The 22093-nt window shown below is 40.9% G+C and overlaps 1 protein-coding gene across 2 annotated transcripts in view; it reads left to right on the top strand.

Annotated features, from left to right (window-relative positions):
* dclk2a (doublecortin-like kinase 2a) overlaps window positions 1-22093 on the top strand; it is a 202775-nt gene that overhangs the window by 155855 nt on the left and 24827 nt on the right. For both annotated transcript variants that reach the window (XM_060926550.1, XM_060926551.1), the window contains exons 9-16: window positions 538-595; window positions 2256-2375; window positions 4662-4808; window positions 7406-7539; window positions 9048-9125; window positions 11706-11802; window positions 16706-16786; window positions 17450-17557. In XM_060926550.1, the coding sequence (XP_060782533.1) occupies window positions 538-595; window positions 2256-2375; window positions 4662-4808; window positions 7406-7539; window positions 9048-9125; window positions 11706-11802; window positions 16706-16786; window positions 17450-17557 (823 nt within the window). The remainder of the gene's footprint in view (window positions 1-537; window positions 596-2255; window positions 2376-4661; window positions 4809-7405; window positions 7540-9047; window positions 9126-11705; window positions 11803-16705; window positions 16787-17449; window positions 17558-22093) is intronic.

A 22093-nucleotide genomic window follows, 5' to 3' on the forward strand; every position in this document is an offset into this window, starting at 1 on the left:
ATTCAGGTGCGCCAAGAGACTTGTGATATGCTGACTTTGGGGCTATTTCTCATTCTGTATAGACGCAACTTTGGTCATTAGAATGTCTGGAATAATCGATCACCTAATAAGGCAATATTTTGATCAGGGGTTGACACAGGGAGAGATTGCATTAAGTCTTTTAATAAGGGATCATTTCAAAATTAGTCCGCGGCACCTCCACAGAAGACTGGCCCGGCTTCGTCTCTACCGACGGAGATACAGTGATCCAGCTGAGATCATGAAATAATTGTTTTGTTTTCTCGAGATCTCGAATTAGTTGTGTTGTTTTCTCGAGATCTTGAATTAATTATGTCGTTATCTCGGGATCACAAGGTGAATAAAAAAGATGATATGAAGGGCCTCTCTCGGCTTCCGTATGACTCCAATATTGATTACTTTTTTTTAAGCACATTTGGCACATGTACAGGAATTGCCTCCAAGTCCAAATGAACAGTAACTCAAATAATTCTCCGATTTAGATTTATGAGTGATGTGTTTAATTCACTGTATCCTCAGGTCAACTGGAAAGGAGTTTGCCTTAAAGATAATTGATAAGAAGAAATGTCGTGGAAAAGTGAGTTCTAACATCCTGGGTTTGTTTTGTGACGGTTAATGAAGCAGCTCTTCACCAGAATGCGTTTTAGACATGATTAAAAATGAAAAAGTTGATAGAATGACTGAGGACAAAAGACAGAAAGTAGAAAAAGTACACATAAAGAGGTCAAATGTACCTCTGGAAGGCGAGAACAGCCATGATTGCAGTAATTATTTTCATGGTGTTTTCTCAGAAAAGTTAAATTATTACATTATTTCAAGACAAGAAAGTTCAGTTTATCATGATACAAGTTAATCATTTATTAAATACTATTAATTATTCATCATTTTATTTTATGTTCATTCATTTTATTTTATGTCGTTATTTATGTATTTTTATTTTTTCACGTGTGTCCCTACCCTACACCAAGAGGTTCAGATAATGCGCTCATACCCATTCATAATTGGGACCGGGGATTGCAGTTATTCCCCATAAACAAGGAATTCCCATTAAGCGTGGGTCATAAGCTTGCCTTGATTAAATCCCTGCCCTTTGTACACACAGCCTATTACTACTCCAGATCATTAATGAATGAAAAAATAAATATATGAATAAATAAAAATACATAAATAACCAGGCTACGTAAAACAAAATGAATAAACATTCAACTAGAAAGACACACAGTAGAGTGTAAACCTCCACTAAGCCACATATTATCAGCATCAAAATCAAATCACTTGAAGCTAGGGTAATACTAACGCTGGACACCAAATTTCATTCAAATCCGTTCACTATTTTTTTGAATTACGTTGGGAACAAATAAAAAATCCTGGATCCACATACATATCTGGATCTTGGATGTACGTACATATTTGGATTTGGGTCAAAATCTAATCAATTGTTCCTTGACCCATGGCCTACCTTTGCACCAAATTTCATCTCAATCCATCCACTACTTTTTTGAGTTACGTTGGGAACAGACAAAAAAAATCCTGAATTTGCATACATATCTGGATTCTGGATCCACATACAAATTCGGATTTGCATCAAAATTTAATCAATTGTTCCGTGGCTCAAGATTCACCTTTCCACCAAATTTCATCCAAATCTTTTCAGTACTTTTTGAGTTACATTGGCAAAAACCAAAAAAAACCCCAACCTGGATCCACATACGTACATATCTGGTTCCTGAATCCACATACGAATTCAGATGTGCATCAAAATTTAATCAATTGTTCCTTGGTCCATGGCCCACCTTTCCACCAAATTTCATCCAAATCCATTCACTACTTTTGAAGTTATGTTGGGAAAAGACAAACAAATGGAGGTGAAAACATAACCTCCACCAACTTTATTGGTGGAGGTAATAAAAATAAAATTATTAAGAATTAATTCATGACAATTTACAAATAAATAACTTGTAACAATAAAATGGCAGTAAAAAGTATTCCAAACATGACCATTCTCGACTTCTGTATATACCTCAGAGGTTTCCTGTCTCTTTATATATACAGTGTTCCATAACTTTTGCCATTTAAGTGCCACCTTCAAGTGTAACAATTTGAATCGTTGTAATCTGAGAGTTAAACAATAATAATCGAGCTGTAATCTGAATGACCAGACGCAAATTGTGCATGTTTTCTGGCTGAACTGTATCGTTAAGCGTTCGAAGTGATTAACGCGAGTTGTGTGCACTCAGGAACACCTGATTGAGAGCGAGGTGGCCGTATTAAGGCGGGTCAAACACCCCAATATCATAATGCTGATGGAGGAAGTGGACACGCCTTCTGAGCTCTATCTCGTCATGGAGCTAGTCAAGGTATGGACCGGAGAGTGGATTTATCTTTGTCGATATTCTATGCCAGTTTATTATATATAAAGCTAGCAGTAGTTTGCCTTTATTTTGTGTATTCCCACTGAGAAAGAACGTAAACATTTATGAAACTGTTGGCTGTTTGACTGATTACATCATTAGGAATAAGTAAGGTGGATTCTTTTCTGTCCTGAAGTGTTTTATTCCTCTTACACCACAGCAAATTTGCTCATGATCATATTGTTTCGATATTAAAAAAACAACATACTATACTTTTTTTGTCATTTATACAGTAGTTACATTTCATGTTGTGGAACATGTGCAAAAAAACCACAGCTTGATAGATATATATATATATATATATATATATATATATATATATATATATATATATATATATGGGCGGCACGGTGGTGTAGTGGTTAGCGCTGTCGCCTCACAGCAAGGAGGTCTGGGTTCGAGCCCCGGGGCCGGCGAGGGCCTTTCTGTGCGGAGTTTGCATGTTCTCCCCGTGTCTGTGTGGGGGTGCTCCGGTTTCCCCCACAGTCCAAAGACATGCAGGTTAGGTTAACTGGTGACTCTAAATTGACCGTAGGTGTGAATGGTTGTCTGTGTCTATTGCCGCTTTTCCACTACAAACGCGGCTGAGCCGTGCCGTGCCGAGTCGAGCTGAGTCGAGCTGAGCGGGGCTGTTGGAGTTGCATTTCGACTACAACCGCGCTGAACCGTGCTGGCTGGAAGTGGGTGGACACATTGGGTGGAGTTAGCGAAAGTGGGTGGACGTCAGGTGATGTCGTTAAGCAGCGCAAACAGTGACATCAGTGACAGTGGCGGAACAAGTCAGAGCCGGGCCGGGGGCGGGGCAAATGACCGGGCCCTTTATTAAAGCTTATCATAACATCATTTTAGGCTACAAAATGTCCGCAACTGCGGTGTTTACCAATTTCAACACTACCGGGTGCAACTATATGTTATTTAGTACATCAAGTCCTTCAAACGAACATGTAACTCAGAAACAAAAAACATTAGGATACTGTATACATGGCTCATAATAAAACATCAATAGCCTATACTGCGCACATTATTTGAAGGGCATACGAATGAGCGCTCAGAGGTTGCAACGGTGACAGGAAGAGTCAGAAATAAAAGGAGGGCGGTGCAAACCTCACTGAATGCACTGTGTTTACCAATTTCAACACTACGGGGTGCAACTATGTTATTTTGTACATTAAGTCCTTCAAACGAACATGTAACTCAGAAACAAAAAAACATTAGGCGACATACTGTACATGGCTCATAATAAAACATCAATAGCCTACTGCAAAAATTACAAAAATTACAAAATTTAAGCATTTATTTGAAGGGCATACGACGAGCCTTGCGCTCCGCGAACTCGTCCACGATGCTCTGTATGTCACTGATTCAGTGATCTTTTCAGCGGTAGTCTCACGACCCGAATAGTAAACAATAAACATGGAGGACATGGAGTCGTTAGTGTTGCTGGTCTTGGTGCTGTGGCTTGTTGTCACCGACAACGCCAACAGATACTGGCAAGAGCGTATAGATGAGGCGAGGCGCATAAGGCTTCAGAAATTCTCGTAATTCGTAATTATTCTTCTTCCGGGTTTGCGGTGTTTACAGATCCCAGCGTGCTCGCGGGGCGTGTGTGGGCATGTGAGGACACTCCTCCTCACCAATTAGTGCACAGGGGAGTGTCTGCTCACGCCCCCAGCCTCACTCGGCACGGTTTGGCTCGCTTCAGCCCTACTCCAAAACGGTGCAAGTTTTAGGGGCTAAGCAGGGCTGAAGCGAGCTGAGTCGTGCTGGTTTTTGGTAGTCGAAACGCGAGCCGTGTCGGGCTGAAGTGAGCTGAAGCGAGCTGAAGTGAGCTGAAAAAGGGTAGTGGAAAAGGGCCATATGTGTCAGCCCTGTGATGACCTGGCGACTTGTCCAGGGTGTACCCCGCCTTTCGCCCGTAGTCAGCTGGGATAGGCTCCAGCTCGCCTGCGACCCTGTAGAACAGGATAAAGCGGCTAGAGATAATGAGATGATATATATTTGTTGTTAAATTACACCACTTTTTCTCAACATGTTTATGATTAGGTTTAAGATTCAAATTTTGTACAGACAAGTCCCCGAGAATGAACTGTTACCATAGAAATGATAAGAATTCAGCATTACTACTATGGAATAAAGTGTCATTATGAACATTTTTGCGCCATAATCTGACAGTGAAGTGTGTCAGGTACAGTATATGATGACGTAGATAATGAGACGATCTTCTCCGCACAGGGAGGCGATCTGTTCGATGCCATCACATCCTCTGTGAAGTACACAGAGAAAGACGCCAGTGCCATGGTGTACAACCTGGCTGCTGCTCTCAAATACCTGCACAGGATGAATATCGTGCACCGAGACATCAAACCCGAGAATCTACTGGTACCTCACACACACACATACACCTCTGGGTGTTATGTCAGACCAGTAGCTATATCTGGAGCTTTTTAGTGCATCAAATATCTTTATCTGATCTAGATGGGATTTAAAGCGAGGAAGTGAAAATCAATTTAGTATTTATTGTTATAAGATTGCTTATACTAGAAGGGTAAGCAGTAGAGTGTATACCTCCACCAAGCCACATATAATCAACATCAAACTCAAATCACTTGAACCTATGGTAATACTAAAGCTGGACACCAAATTTCATCCAAATCAGTTCACTATTTATTGAGTTCTGTTGGGAACAGATAAAAAAAATCCTGGATCCATACACATATCTGGATCCTGGAGCCACACGGATTTGCATCAAAATTTAAGCATTTACAGTAGTGCTTGAAAGTTTGTGAACCCTTTAGAATTTTCTATATTTCTGCATAAATATGACCTAAAACATCATCAGAGTTTCACACAAGTCCTAGAAGTAGATAAAGAGAACCCAGTTAAAGAAATGAGACAAAAATATTAGACTTGGTCATTTATTTATTGAGGAAAATGATCCAATATTACATATATGTGAGTGGCAAAAGTATGTGAACCTCTAGGATTAGCAGTTAATTTGAAGGTGAAATTAGAGTCAGGTGTTTTCAATCAATGGGATGACAATCAGGTGTGAGTGGGCACCCTGTTTTATTTAAAGAACAGGGATCTATCAAAGTCTGATCTTCACAACACATGTTTGTGGAAGTGTATCATGGCACGAACAAAGGAGATTTCTGAGGACCTCAGAAAAAGCGTTGTTGATGCTCATCAGGCTGAAAAAGGTTACACAACCATCTCTAAAGAGTTTGGACTCCACCAATCCACAGTCAGACAGATTGTGTACAAATGGAGGAAATTCAAGACCATTGTTACCCTCCCCAGGAGTGGTCGACCAACAAAGATCACTCCAAGAGCAAGGCGTGTAATAGTTGGTGAGGTCACAAAGGACCCCAGGGTAACTGCTAAGCAACTGAAGGCCTCTCTCACATTGGCTAATGTTAATGCTCATGAGTCCACCATCAGGAGAACACTGAACAACAATGGTGTGCATGGCAGGGTTGCAAGGATAAAGCCACTGCTCTCCAATAAAAACATTGCTGCTCATCTGCAGTTTGCTAAATATCACGTGGACAAGCCAGAAGGCTATTGGAAAAAATGTTTTGTGGACGGATGAGACCAAAGTAGAACTTTTTGGTTGAAATGAGAAGCGTTATGTTTGGAGAAAGGAAAACACTGCATTCCAGCATAAGAACCTTATCCCATCTGTGAAACATGGTGGTGGTAGTATCATGGTTTGGGCCTGTTTTGCTGCATCTGAGCCAGGACTACTTGCCATCATTGATGGAATAATGAATTCTGAATTATACCAGTAAATTCTAAAGGAAAATGTCAAGACATCTGTCCATGAACTGAATCTCAAGAGAAGGTGGGTCATGCAGCAAGACAATGACCCTAAGCACACAAGTCATTCTACCAAAGAATGGTTAAAGAAGAATAAAGTTAATGTTTTCTAATGGCCAAGTCATAGTCCTGACCTTAATCCAATGGAAATGTTGTGGAAGGACCTGAAGCGAGCAATTCACGTGAGGAAACCCACTATCCCAGAGACCCAACATCCCAGAGTTGAAGCTGTTCTGTATGGAGGAATGGGCTAAAATTCCTCCAAGCCGGTGTGCAGGACTGATCAACAGTTACCGGAAACGTTTAGTTGCAGTTATTCCTGCACAAGGGGGTCACACCAGATACTGAAAGCAAAGCTTCACATACTTTTGCCACTCACAGATATGTAATATTGGATCATTTTCCTCAATAAATAAATGACCCAGTATAATATTTTTGTCTCATTTCTTTAACTGGGTTCTCTTTATCTACTTTTAGGACTTGTGTGAATATCTGATGTTGTTTTAGGTCATATTTATGCAGAAATATAGAAAATTCTAAATGGTTCACAAACTTTCAAGCACCACTGTATTCCTTGGCCCATGATTCACCTTTCCACCAGATTTCATCCAAATCCGTTCACTATTTATTGAGTTATGTTGGGAGCAGACAAAAAAAATCCTGGATCTGCATACGTATTTGGATCCTGGATCCACACCCATATCCAGATTTGCATCAAAATCGAAGCATTTGTTCCTTGGCCCATGGCCTACCTTTCCACCAAATTTCATCCAAATCCGTTCATGTCTTTTTGAGTTACGTTGAGAACAGACAAACAAACAGAGGCGAAAACATAACCTCCTCCAACACAGTTGGCGGAGGGAATAAATCACATTGTATGTCTCATTATTAAACCTATTTCTAAGGTTTTTTTCCAGTTTAAGAATTTATTTCTCAAAAAAAAAGAATTAAAAGTTATTTTGGCTATGTACTGTAGGATGTAGATGTTTATAATCACAAGAGGCGTTCAGGAAAAGCTTTGAAACCCCAGTTATGATTTCACTATGAATGTAACAGCCTGGGTTTAATTCTTTGGCTTGTGTTGTGATGTGTGTGTGTGTGTGTGTGTGTGTGTGTGTGTGTGTGTGTGTGTGTGTGCGCGTACACGTGTTGTCTAGGTGTGTGAATATCCAGACGGCACCAAATCTCTGAAGCTGGGTGACTTTGGATTGGCGACGGTGGTGGAAGGTCCACTGTACACTGTGTGTGGGACTCCGACGTACGTCGCCCCGGAGATTATAGCAGAGTCGGGGTGCGTCGCTTTTTAATAACACTCTTATTCTTTTACTAGAAATCATAGAAAAGCGAGAGCCATCGATCCAGCTGTTTACATGATTCATGCAAATCCTGGTTTGTAGATGTGTTTATTCGAAATATGATATTTAAATAATATTGGCTGGTGTTGGTGGTGCGTATCGAGCTGTGGGGTGACTTTATGGAACAGACTGGAGACAGAAATAAAACAAAGTGCAAATATAAATCTGTTTTAAAAAAAGGTACAAAAAATATTTTTAAACAAGTATATAGAAGAGGAAGTATGTTAACGGAGGATGGTGAGGGATAAATAGAATAGCGTTGATTGTTATATTAGAACTAACTTAGTATATGGTGTATATATGGTATATATTTATTTATGGGGATAGTTTATATATTTATATTTATAGGGATAGGTATGTAGTAGATATTTATTTTTGTAAGGATATATTTATATAGATATTTATGAAGTGTCTATATGGTATATAGTATATATATATTTTTTTGTAATTATATATTTATATAGATATTTATGAAGTGTATATATGGTATGTAGTATATATTTATTTTTGTAATTATATATTTATATAGATATTCATGAAGTGTATATATGGTATATATTTTTATAGGTGTATTAATGTAGTTAGGATTTCGGGGTAGTTAAAAAGGGGTGGGAAATTAAAAAAGTATTGTACTTCTTCCCACTCCTTTTTCGAACAATGTGCGGTGTTTTGTAATGTCTTAGCTCTTTATGTTATTTTATTTATTATTATCATTATTTTTTTTATTTCTCGTTTTCTTTCTTTTGTATGTACAAATAGTTACATACATTTTTTTATACATGTTTGAAATAAAATAAAATTCATTCATTCAGTCTATCGGATATACTCCATTCAGCTAGCATGACACTGAATGAGTATCATGTTGAAGATGAGTAGCTGAATGGAATATATCTGATATAAAATGAAAAAAGCCAACCAATAATATTATTATTATTATTATTATTATTATTATTATTATTATTATACATTCCTTTTGGGTGTTCAACGCGTCTTTCTCTTTCAAAATTCTCTCAAAATCTTCCGTATTTAACGAAACAAACCTGGCGGCCATGTTTGTTTCCAAACTGTCACAGTCGCTCGCTGGCGCGGAAGTTTTACGTCTGACATGTGACGTCATGTTGTCTTGATGACCATGTAGTATCGTAAACCATATTCAACGCTCGTTCTCCACTGAACAGAGTGATGTAATACACATAGGATAAGCGATACGCTAACAGTATTGCATGCTATCAAACCAAATGAATGAAACCCACCAGAAGGGAATAGAACACACGTATTTATTCCATCGAAAAAGTGTCCTGTATGTATAATAATAATAATGCATCTTAAAGGACAAACTTACTGATCACAAAATAGTTTAGTATCAGTTAAAAATCGACTGAGGAGTGATGTTATCTTTACAATGACACTGACTCAGATACGTTTGTTGGTCTGTCTGTTATAGTTATGGTATAAAAGTGGACATCTGGGCAGCAGGTGTGATTACGTACATCCTGCTGTGCGGCTTCCCACCTTTCAGGAGGTACAGCACACATACACACACACACACACCTGCTATTTGTTTTATGCAGTTCTCTAATCAGCCGATCCCTCGACAGCAGCACAATGCGTCAAATCATGCAGATACAAATCAAGAGCTTCATTTCACTTCAAACATCAGAATGGGAAAAATTGTGATCTCAAATTGAATTGTGACTTCCTTTCACTGTGGCATGGGTGTTGGTTTGAGCCAGATGGACTGGTTTGAGTATTTCAGAACCTGCTGATCTCCTGGGGTTTTCACACACAACAGTCTCGAGAGTTTACACAGACAGAATGGTGCGAAAAACAAAAATCATTGAGTTGAGTCAGTGAGCGACAGTTCTGTGGGTGGAAACAAACGCCTTGCTGATAAGAGAGGGTCAGAGGGAAATGGACAGATTGGTTGGTTCAGGCTTTTTTGCCAGGAAGGATATAGCAACTCATATAATCATTCTTTACAACCGTGGTGAGCAGAAAAGCATCTCAGCATGCAACAGCAGACGAACACATTGGGTTCCAGTCCTGTGAAGAACAGGAATCTTAGAATCAAGAACAAGTTCCTATTAAAGTGGCCGTTGAGTGTGTATTATGACATACAGTACACATCAGTGTGATCACTAACCGGAATTTGAATGCTCTCATGAGCAGTTTTCAATTCGTTGGAGAATATTTGGGTTAATAACAGATCTTATTTTCACCTTATAGATTAATACGAATTGTAGTCAGTAAGTTAATCTGCAAATTCTTCCTTCTATATCATGATTTTCTGAAAACCGCCGTGTTGCATAATTAATAAATTACATGCCGTACAGCATGTGAGAGGTGCATGTCTCACGGCATCCAAATCAACTCCAAATAAGCCACAATGTCTCCATTGTTGCATGTGAAAGTGCTTTTCTTCAGCATCATGATGACGTAAGTGGATTTGCGTTATCACGACGTGGGAGGAGAGACAGTCACACTCGTCATAGAAGGTGACCTTGAGATTACACCCTGAAGCCTGAGCACTGAAGTGCAAAAAGAAGTCTTCTGTGGTCATAGATGAAGCAAAATGAAAGCAGGTTGTATTTCTTTATGTTATACAACCCCAATTCCAAAAAAGTTGGGACGCTGTGTAAAACATAAATAAAAACAGAACGTGAAGATTTGCAAATCATGGAAACCCTATATTTCACTGAAAATAGTACAAAGACAACATATCAAATGTTGAAACTGAGAAATTTATTTATTTATTTTTTAAATATATGCTTATTTGGAATTTGATGTCAGCAACATGTTTCAAAAAAGTTGGGACGGGGCAACAAAAGACTGAAAAAGTTGTGTAATGCTAAAAAAATTTTTAATTCAGTTAATTGGCAACAGGTCAGTAAGATGATTGGGTATAAAAAGAGCATCCCAGAGAGGCGGAGTCTCTCAGAAGTAAAGATGGGGAGGGGTTCACCGCTCTGTGAGAGACTGCGTGGGCAAACAGTGCAACAATTTAAGAATAACGTTCCTCAATGTAAAATTGCAAAGAATTTGGAAATCACATCATCTATGGTCCATAATATCATTAAAAGAGTCAGAGAATCTGGAGAAATCTCTGTATGCAAGAGACAAGGCTGAAAACTGACACTGGATGCCTGTGATCTTCAGGCCCTCAGGAGACACTGCATTAAAAGCAGACACGTGTCTGTCGTGGAAATCACTGTATGGGTTCAGGAACACTTCAGAAAACCATCGTCTGTGAAAACACTTCATTACTGCATCCACAAATGCAAGTTAAAACCAGATATAAACAATATCCAGAAACACCGCCACCTTCTCTGGGTCCGAGATCTTTTACGATGGGCTGAGGCGAAGTGGAAAATTGTCCCGAGGTCTGACAAATCAAAAGTAGAAATTCTTTTTAGAAATCTTGGACACCACGTCCTCCAGGCTAAAGAGGAGAGGGACCATCCGGCTTGTTATCAGTGCACAGCTCAAAAGCCAGTATCTGTGATGGTATGAGGGTGCATTAGTGCACATGACATGGGGAGCTTGTACATCTAGGAAGGCATCATTAATGCTGAATGATATATACACGTTTCAGAGCAACATGCTGCCATCCAGACCAGATCTTTTTCAGGGAAGGCCTTCCTTCTTTCAGCAAGACAACGCCAAACCGCTTTCTGCACATATTAAAACTGCATGGTTCTGTCGTAAAAGAGTCCAGGTGCTAAACTGGCCTGCCTGCAGTCCAGACCTGTCTCCTATTTAAAACATTTGGTGGATTATGAAGCGCAAAATACGACAAAGGAGACCCGAACTGTTGAGCAACTGAAATTGTATATCAGGCAAGAACGGGGCAACATTTCTATTTCAAAACTACAGCAACTGGTCTCCTCAGTTCCCAAACGTTTACAGAGTGTTGTTAAAAGTAGAGGTGATGCAACACAACTTTTTTGGAACTGGGGTTGCAGTAAGATTTCAGTCACTGAATTGTCAAGCCCACTTATGTCATGTCTTCGTCCTGTCCTCTCTGTGTGTGTGTGTGTGTGTGTGTGTGTGTGTGTGTGTGTGTGTGTGTGTGTGTGTGTGTGTGTGTGTGTGTGTTGTACAGTGAGAATAATGTGCAGGAGGAGCTGTTTGATCAGATTCTCCAGGGCCACTTGGACTTTCCCTCTCCATACTGGGACAACATCACCGACTCAGCCAAGGTGCGTGAGATGCCTCAGTGTTTCTCTCTCTCTCTCTCTCTCTCTCTACCTGTCGTGTGATTATATACTTCATCTTTCCAGGCTTGTTATTTCTTTCAAAACAAAATTCTGTCCTACATCATGTTTAGAACCCCCCCATACGCACACGCTCACACATACACTTCCTGTCTTCCTATCTTACTCTACGTCTATCGTCTTTATCTCACACACACAATCCACTGCTTCCTGCTGTCTTTTCCTACACTCACTCCTCCACTTCCTTTTATTTCTCATGTACAATATTCTCTCTCTCCGCGCTATCGATTAAATGCTAATGCTCATGTTCCACCCACAGACTGCATTTCTTTTCTGTGGGCCTTTGATGGAACGCTGTCCCACCGAATCACTGTGAAACAACGGTGAAAACAAAAACCACTTCCCTCGCAAAGCTGCAGGAGTCCGAGGTGTTTCCGAGTTCAGTAAACGGAAGAAATTGTTCTGGTGGTGTTTTAATTAACAATTATTCACTGAGCCTGAGACAGATAATTGTTTTAGTATAAATACACAGGTGATTATTTGAAAAAAAAAATTTTAATGGTATTAAAAAAATAATTTATTTCAATCTACATAAAGCAGCGGCATGCAAATGTAATAAAGGTGCAGCGCAGACTTGCGTCACTTATCTACGCCAACTCATGTAAAACAATTTGTTTTGAAATCGATAAAATTAATCACGGCGGCACGGTGGTGTAGTGGTTAGTGCTGTCGCCTCACAGCAAGAAGGTCCGGGTTCGAGCCCCGTGGCCGGCGAGGGCCTTTCTGTGCGGAGTTTGCATGTTCTCCCCGTGTCCGCGTGGGTTTCCTCCGGGTGCTCCGGTTTCCCCCACAGTCCAAAGACATGCAGGTTAGGTTAACTGGTGACTCTAAATTGAGCGTAGGTGTGAATGTGAGTGTGAATGGTTGTCTGTGTCTATGTGTCAGCCCTGTGATGACCTGGCGACTTGTCCAGGGTGTACCCCGCCTTTCGCCCGTAGTCAGCTGGGATAGGCTCCAGCTTGCCTGCGACCCTGTAGAAGGATAAAGCGGCTAGAGATAATGAGAGGAGATGAAAATTAATCACAAGCCCACCTTACCTTTGAGTAGTTTTAGACCAAACTTCGTAACATCTTTAGCATCGTAGCATTTTCTTTCAGAACTTGTAATTCTTCCTCGCTTACGGTGATGAAGCGATCGGCTGCCGTTTTGCTGAGTCACTTGAAGCGATTATTGAGAAATAGTCTAAATACAGAGCTGATTTATAGAAAATCATGCGTGCTGATTGGTAGAGAGATTTGGACTATTTCTCAATAATCACCTTGAGCGACTCAGCAAAATGGCGGCCGAGCGCTTTGTCACCATAAGTGAGCCGTATGCATGAAGTATGATGCGTTGCCGTAGCGTAACTGTTTCATTGGCGTGGCGTTTCATTCTTGCGTGTGACGTTGCTGCGGCATATCTGCGGCATTCACAGGTGGGTATAAAAGGGGGCCCTAGGCTGCGTTCGTTGTCATTCGTCACAGTCAAGAAAGCATCATGCCAGCGAAGAAGTCAGGATTCAAGGAAAGAGGGAAGACATCAGCCGCATCCACCCAGCCAGCCCTGGAGCCAGCTTCATCAGACACATGTCAATAGGTGTTCGAGCAACATTCCTGCTGTGTCACTTCTGCGTAGCTTTCGTTTTTATGGTGTACGCGTGACGTATCTGTGACATATCAAAGCTGCTACGGATTTTTAAGTGCGGACTTAAAAATACGCCGCACCCTGGCGTACAACCCCGATTCCAAAAAAGTTGGGACAAAGTACAAATTGTAAATAAAAACGGAATGCAATAATTTACAAATCTCAAAAACTGATATTGTATTCACAATAGAACATAGACAACATATCAAATGTCGAAAGTGAGACATTTTGAAATTTCATGACCGCAACACATCTCAAAAAAGTTGGGACGGGGCAGAGGCTGGAAAAGTTAAAGGTACAAAAAAGGAACAGCTGGAGGACCAAATTGCAACTCATTAGGTCAATTGGCAATAGGTCATTAACATGACTGGGTATAAAAAGAGCATCTTGGAGTGGCAGAGGCTCTCAGAAGTAAAGATGGGAAGAGGATCACCAATCCCCCTAATTCTGCGCCGACAAATAGTGGAGCAATATCAGAAAGGAGTTCGACAGTGTAAAATTGCAAAGAGTTTGAACATATCATCATCTACAGTGCATAATATCATCAAAAGATTCAGAGAATCTGGAAGAATCTCTGTGCGTAAGGGTCAAGGCCGGAAAACCATACTGGGTGCCCGTGATCTTCGGGCCCTTAGACGGCACTGCATCACATACAGGCATGCTTCTGTATTGGAAATCACAAAATGGGCTCAGGAATATTTCCAGAGAACATTATCTGTGAACACAATTCACCGTCCCATCCGCCGTTGCCAGCTAAAACTCTATAGTTCAAAGAAGAAGCCGTATCTAAACATGATCCAGAAGCGCAGACGTCTTCTCTGAGCCAAGGCTCATTTAAAATGGACTGTGGCAAAGTGGAAAACTGTTCTGTGGTCAGACGAATCAAAATTTGAAGTTCTTTATGGAAATCAGGGACGCCGTGTCATTCGGACTAAAGAGGAGAAGGACGACCCGAGTTGTTATCGGCACTCAGTTCAGAAGCCTGCATCTCTGATGGTATGGGGTTGCATTAGTGTGTGTGGCATGGGCAGCTTACACATCTGGAAAGACACCATCAATGCTGAAAGGTATATCCAGGTTCTAGAGCAACATATGCTCCCATCCAGACGACGTCTCTTTCAGGGAAGACCTTGCATTTTCCAACATGACAATGCCAAACCACATACTGCATCAATTACAGCATCATGGCTGCGTAGAAGAAGGGTCCGGGTACTGAACTGGCCAGCCTGCAGTCCAGATCTTTCACCCATAGAAAACATTTGGCGCATCATAAAACGGAAGATACGACAAGAAAGACCTAAGACAGTTGAGCAACTAGAATCCTACATTAGACAAGAATGGGTTAACATTCCTATCCCTAAACTTGAGCAACTTGTCTCCTCAGTCCCCAGACGTTTACAGACTGTTGTAAAGAGAAAAGGGGATGTCTCACAGTGGTAAACATGGCCTTGTCCCAACTTTTTTGAGGTGTGTTGTTGTCATGAAATTTAAAATCACCTAATTTTTCTCTTTAAATGATACATTTTCTCAGTTTAAACATTTGGTATGTCATCTATGTTCTATTCTGAATAAAATATGGAATTTTGAAACTTTCACATCATTGCATTCCGTTTTTATTTATAATTTGTACTTTGTCCCAACTTTTTTGGAATCGGGGTTGTATAAGGAGATCGTGTTACACATCCTAGAGTATTAGCTACATAAGCTGGCGATGCTGTGACGTTTTTTTCTTACTGCCACGTTTGCTGATACGCCGTACATACGCAAGGCTGAAACGCCAATGTGTGACACAAACATAAGCCGTTTGTTTTCTGACTGACTTCCTGTTTAAGACCACTGTTGACGTTCATTCCCAACCTCGCCTTCATGTCTACTCTGTACTACGCTGTTTGCTGATCGATCGACCTCCGCCCGTTTCCTAACTACGATTCCTGCTCCATGATTTGGCTCAGTTTGCGCCGTACCCGCTCTCCCCTGCAATTGCATCCATAAGCGCCTGCATTCTGACAGCCGCTTTTGAAGACTGAAATAAATTATTTTTTTCAATACGACTTTTTTTTTTTAATCATCTGTGTATTTCTACTGAAACCGTTATCCACCTCAGGCTCAGTGAATATCGACCTCGACTTCATCTCTGTTATTATTCACTTCACCTTCGGCGAATAATTGTTAAGGCAAGGCAAGGCAAGTTTATTTCTATAGCACATTTCATACACAATGGCAGTTCAATGTGCTTTACAGAAGTAAAAACAAAAACAGTAAACAATAGAGAAATAAAATTACATAAAATAATTTTATTTTTATTCTAAAACAATTAATTAAAAGAATTAAAAGAATTAAAAGAAAATAATAAGAATTAAACAATAGTAGAAATAAAATAATAAAATGAAGTAGAAATAGGAGGAGAAAAAAAAAGAAACCAGCAGAATAGAATAAAGAATAAAATAGAATAAAGTTAAAATTAAAGTAAATTTAAAACATGCAGAGAAAGTAAAAATTATAAAAAAAGAAGACAATATTAATTATTTAACAGAAAGCATCTGAAAACAGCTTGGTCTTTAACCGAGATTTAAAACTGCCAACAGCAGGAGCATTAAATAGTTAAATAGTCCGAATCAGCACGCACAATTCTCTATAATCCCCTGCATATCTATCCTAAAGGCTATTAATAAAAGATCAATTGAAAAACATGGAATAGAAAGAAGAATGAAAAAAGGATGGTGTGAAACAAGGAGAAATGGGGAAGAGGGATGAAAGAAAAAGGGTGAAAAAAGGACAAGGAGAGTAAAAGGAAATATGTTGTGCTATTAGAAAATAATCAGCGACCAAAGTTGATTATTTTTCTTTCGGATCACATCCCAAAGTGTTTTATTCCTCTTCAACTCCTGCATTTTTCCAGTAACAAATGTTTGTTAAAGTATGACATGTCATACTTTTTTTAATTATTATTATCCATTTCTAGTTACATTTAATGTTGTGGAACATCCTTAAAACGAGTTAGTTCCTCTTATTACTTATATTATAGCAGCGATAAACAGTTGTTCCATCTAGTTCCAGTAGAGATAAGGAAAAGGAGAACAAGATCATATTATAAGATAAGAAAAAAATGAAACATGAAGACTATTCACCACCACACACTAAGTTATTAGAGATGGTTCTGAACTTTAAAACTGTGTATTCGAATGTCACATGACCTCTTTGGCAGGAGCTGATTGGCCAGATGCTTCAGGTGAACTCTGAGATGAGGTACATGGCAGAAGATATTTTGTGTCACCCCTGGGTCACGGTGAGTGTGTGTGTGCACGTGCATAACCATATCCATCATTCAATTAGTTATTTCACTCATCTCATTATCTCTAGCCGCTTTATCCTGTTCTACAGGGTCGCAGGCAAGCTGGAGCCTATCCCAGCTGACTACGGGCGAAAGGCGGGGTACACCCTGGACAAGTCGCCAGGTCATCACAGGGCTGACACATAGACACAGACAACCATTCACACTCACATTCACACCTACGGTCAATTTAGAGTCGCCAGTTAACCTAACCTGCATGTCTTTGGACTGTGGGGGAAACCGGAGCACTCGGAGGAAACCCACGCGGACACGGGGAGAACATGCAAACTCCGCACAGAAAGGCCTTCGCCGGCCACGGGGCTCGAACCTGGACCTTCTTGCTGTGAGGCGACAGCACTAACCACTACACCACCGTGCCGCCCTAGTTAGTCAGGGTTGCAGGTTCAAATCCCACCCTTACCTCTCCCTACATCTCCATCCATGGCTGAAGTGCCCTTGAGCAAGGCACCTAACCCAACGTTGCTAGAATCTGATGATTAGTTATTTCACTGTTCCACAAAAAACAGCTACACAAACGAGATTATATTCTATATTCCCAGATTTTCCGAATCAGGTTTATTTGTGATGCGTGTTGTTATTTATGTAAATGTATATCAGGACGACGCTGCTGTGGACAACAACATGAAAATGGAGGTGACGGGAAAACTCAAGAAGCACTTCACACAGAAAGACAGCAACACCACTGCAGGAGTGTCCGTTATTATGGTAAGAACAAACACACACACACGTACATATACACACATACAGAGAGTATATGTACTACGTATTATGATCTGTGTACCATCATTATTTTATAATAATCTCCATCGGACTTTGAAATCAGATGCGGACTCTCACGTTAAAGCAATAGTTCAGCCAAAAATGAAACGTACGCAAAAATTTTCCAGTTATCACAAACAATTTAGCGAAGAAATGCGACAGGTCTAAAGTTTTTCTTTCGATTCGAAGTAGCAAGTGTTGCCAGGCAAAACAAACCTCGCCCGGCAGTGCTTATCTTATACCGATATATTGACCATGTTAATATTTCTCAATCGTCAGCTGTCAGGTTATAGGCCTATGAAAATCCATGACCTTGAGTTTGACATTTCAAAATCATCCAAGGTCAAAGGTCATGGCGGCAACTGAAAGCCCATATGGGACTTCTTATATGTTGATAATGGTAAACGTCTGGCTATCATGAACCATTTTAAAGTTATAGCCCTTTGAAAACCCATGACTCAAGGTCACTCAAGGTCAAAGATCATGGTGCCAAATGAAAGCCCATATTGCAATTCCTATAAGTAAGTTGATAATGGCAAATATCTGTCTACCATCAACCGTTTTCAAGTTACAGCCCTCTGAAAATCCGTGACCTTGAGTTTGACCTTTCAGGGTCACTCAAGGTCAAAGATCATGGTGCCAAATGAAAGGCCATATAGGCCTTTCTATAGGTTCCTATATGCTCATAATAGTAAACATCTATTATAAAAACGGCAACCGTTTTTGAGTTATAATGGAAAATATTTTGACCAAAAGGTTGACCTTTCCGGTGACCTTGACCTGATTACCCCCAAAATTTAATCAGGTAATCTACGGACCCTTGCCTACCTACCCTGAAAATTTGAAGTCAATTGGTGCAACCATCTAGACGCTAGATTGTTAAAAGACAGATACACACAAACAAACAAGTGTTGCCAGGCAAAACAAACCCCGCCCTGCCTTTCCGGTGACCTTGACCTGATTACCCCCAAAATTGAATCAGGTAATCTACGGACAATTGCCTACCTACCCTGAAAATTTGAAGTCAATTGGTGCAACCGTCTAGATGCTAGATTGTTAACAGACAGACACAGAAACAAACAAACAAATGAAAAGTCATGCAGAGCACGATACTTGCGAAAATCACAAAGAAACGGAAGTTATGGCCAATTAGGTGTTTTTACAAGATTTGACTTTGGTGACCTTGACCCACCAAAAACTAATGATGTCTTTGTGTGACCCTAGTGAGTTGTCCTGTTTATTTTGGTGAAGATTGGTCAAGAAACGACGACACTAGAGCACCAACAAACAAAGAAACAAACAGACAGATCAATGTACTCGCAAAAATCTCCAATTTTCACAAGTAACAAGTGTTGCCAGGCAAAACAAACCTTGCTCAGTCTTTCCGGTGACCTTGACCTTGACCCAATTACCCCCAAAATGTAATCAGGTCATCTACGGACCATTGCCCATCCACCCTGAAAATTCGAAGTTAATTGGTGCAACTGTCTAGATGCTAGATTGTTAAAAAGACAGACACACAAACAAACCACACTGATTACAATACAGTCAAGCCGGAAAGTCTGCACACCCCTTTCACTTTTTCCACGTTTTATTACATTACAGACTTATTCTACAATAGATTGAGTTCATTTTTGTCACAAAATTCTACTCAAAATACTCCATAATGACAAAGTGAAAGCAGGTTTTAGACATTTGTGCTAATTTATTAAAAATCAAAATGTAAAATATCATATGTACACAAGTGTGCACACCCTTTGATATGACACCCAAAAGTGAGCTGAGGTGCATTTTGTTTCCACTGATACTGCCTGAGATGTTTCTATAACTTAATTGGAGTCCACCTGTGGTAAATTCAATTGATTGGACATGATTGGGGATTGCCAACACCTGCCTATATAAGGTCCCACAGTTGACAGTGCATGTCAGAGCAAACTCCAAGTCATGGGGTCAAAGGAATTATCTGTAGATCTCAGAAACAGGATTGTGTCAAGGCGTAGATCTGGAGAAGGGTACAGAAAAATTGATGCAGCTTTACAGGTCGCAAAGAGCACAGTGGCCACCATCATTCATAAATGGAAGAAATGTGAAACCACCAAGAATCTTCCTAGACCTGGCCGCCCGGCCAAACTGAGTGATCAGGGAAGACGGGCCTTGGCCAGAGAGGTGAGCAGGAACCCGAGGGTCACTCTGACAGAGCTCCAGTGTATCCTTGTGGAGATGGGAGAACCTTTCAGAAGATCAACCATCCAGGCAGCACTCCACAAATCAGGCCTTTATGGTAGAGTGGCCAGACGGAAGCCACTCCTTAGTAAAAGGCACATGACAGCCTGCTTGGAGTTTACCAAAAGGCACCTAGAGGACTCTCAAACCATGAGAAACAAGATTCTGTGGTCTGATGAAACCAAAATTGAACTTTCTGACCTGAATACCAAGCGTCACGTCTGGAGGAAACCAGGCACCACTCATCACCTGGCTAATGCCATCCCTACAGTGAAGCATGATGGTGGCAGCATCATGATGTGGGGATGTTTTTCAGCAGTGGGAATGGGGCGACTAGTCCTGATAGAGGGAAAGATGAATGCAGCTAAGTACACTGAGATCCTTGAAGAAAACCTGCTCCAGAGTGCTCTGGACCTCAGACTGGTGCAAAGGTTTACCTTCCAACATGACAATGACCTGAAGCACACAGCCAAGAGAACAAAGGAGTGGCTTCAGAGAAAGTCCATGAATGTCCTTGAGTGGCCCAGCCAGAGCCCAGACCTGAATCCAATTGAACATCTGTGGAAGGAGCTGAAAATGGCTGTGTACCGATGCTCCCCATCCAACCTGACGGAGCTTGGAAGGACATGCCAAGAGGAATGGGCAAAAATGTCCAGAAACAAATGTGCCAAGTTCGTAGCTGGACCAAGATGCCTTGAAGCTGTAATTGCTGCCAAAGGTGCATCAACCAAGTATTAGGCTAAGGGCGTGTATAGATTATTTTCTCTCCGTGCTTCCACGGAAGGCGGTCGCATTTTCTGCTCTCCCTCTCCCTCCTTTTTTTCCCTGCTTGTGCTTCTGTGTCTTGTCTCGTCTGCTGTACTTTTTGAAGAGACTCTTCCTGCATTACTTTCTAAACTAAAAAAAGCATGGAATTGATAAACTGGTCTCCTAATGAAATTGACAGTTTTCTCGACGAGAAGTTTGGGTTCGGGGGAACCCATCTGTCCTGCTGGAACATTCGCGGCTGGTTACACGATGGACGCGTGGGAGCGGTGGCGGGTCGTGTGCCTGGCGATTCTTTCTGTGGAGGACATTGAAGATATCTACCTATTCGGAACCATGATTACAGGACTTTTGCTGATTGGATTAGGCATTGCCCTGGTATATCAAGGAAATCAGACAACGGTGACAGCTGTTCAAAGCCCCACTAAGCTGCCCGATATGATTGGAGTCGTGAGCAAAGCTGTTGGCACTCAGACTGTGGACATTCAGAACTTTAACCACAAAATGGTTGTTATCTCGGAGCGGCTTTCAGCTTTGCAAGGAATACGTTTTTCAGAGATCAATTTGAATAGAATGGACGGAATGGACAGATATGGACGAGCGGTGTGGACGTGCAAAGACTGCGTCTGGAAAGACCAAACAATTCATATCTTATTGACATTCGCCGCCCTGAGACAGCACTGGCCTTGGTTCAGGCCGTTGCTGAGGCAACATTTCCCCCTGAAGGTCACTGCCGGGAGACACTCTCATTCCTCGCATTCCTTCTCTAACTCTCCGCGGTCGCCATTTTTACCCCCAGTGTGACAAGCGGGTGCGTGACCAGCGCCTTCATGGCTGCAGGAGCGGACGGCTGCTTGCTTGCGCTGGATTACCTCCTCCCCCCCTTACCCCTTACCCTTGATTCCCCCCCTCAAGTCCCGTGTTTAAAATGTACTTGTGTTGTTGTGTGCTTATGCAAAGGTTTTTTAAATGTTCCCACACTGTACTCCTGACAGGAGCATAGTGGGGGGGGGTTCTTTTTTTCCTTATCTCTCCTCATGTTGTGTTTCCTTTTTATCTTTATCCCTGTCTTCCTGTCCTGTCTACCCTATGTAAATTGTATGTTGTATATGTACGGACAGGTTGACGGCTAATTTCACTGGTACATGTGACTAGTGACAATAACCCCTAAATAACCTATTTTTGTCTAGTAAAATAAAATTGCATATTTTCTAAAAACCTGCTTTCAGTTTGTCATTATGGGCTATTTTGTGTAGAATTTTGTGACAAAAAATGAACTCAATCTATTGTAGAAGAAGTCTGTAACATAATAAAAAGTGGAAAAGGTGAAAGGGGTGTGCAGACTTTCCGGCTTGACTGTACCTCGCCCCACTTACTCCGTCGCAGGCAAGTTAATAGATGAAGATGATGGAATCCGGTTTATTGTAACACACTGAGGTGAAAAGAGCATTCGACTGAGTTTGTCAGAGGTGCCAGTATTTACAGAATAGCTCT

The sequence above is a fragment of the Neoarius graeffei genome, chromosome 7, assembly GCF_027579695.1.
Source record: "Neoarius graeffei isolate fNeoGra1 chromosome 7, fNeoGra1.pri, whole genome shotgun sequence".
In the NCBI taxonomy this organism is placed as follows: Eukaryota; Metazoa; Chordata; class Actinopteri; order Siluriformes; family Ariidae; genus Neoarius; species Neoarius graeffei.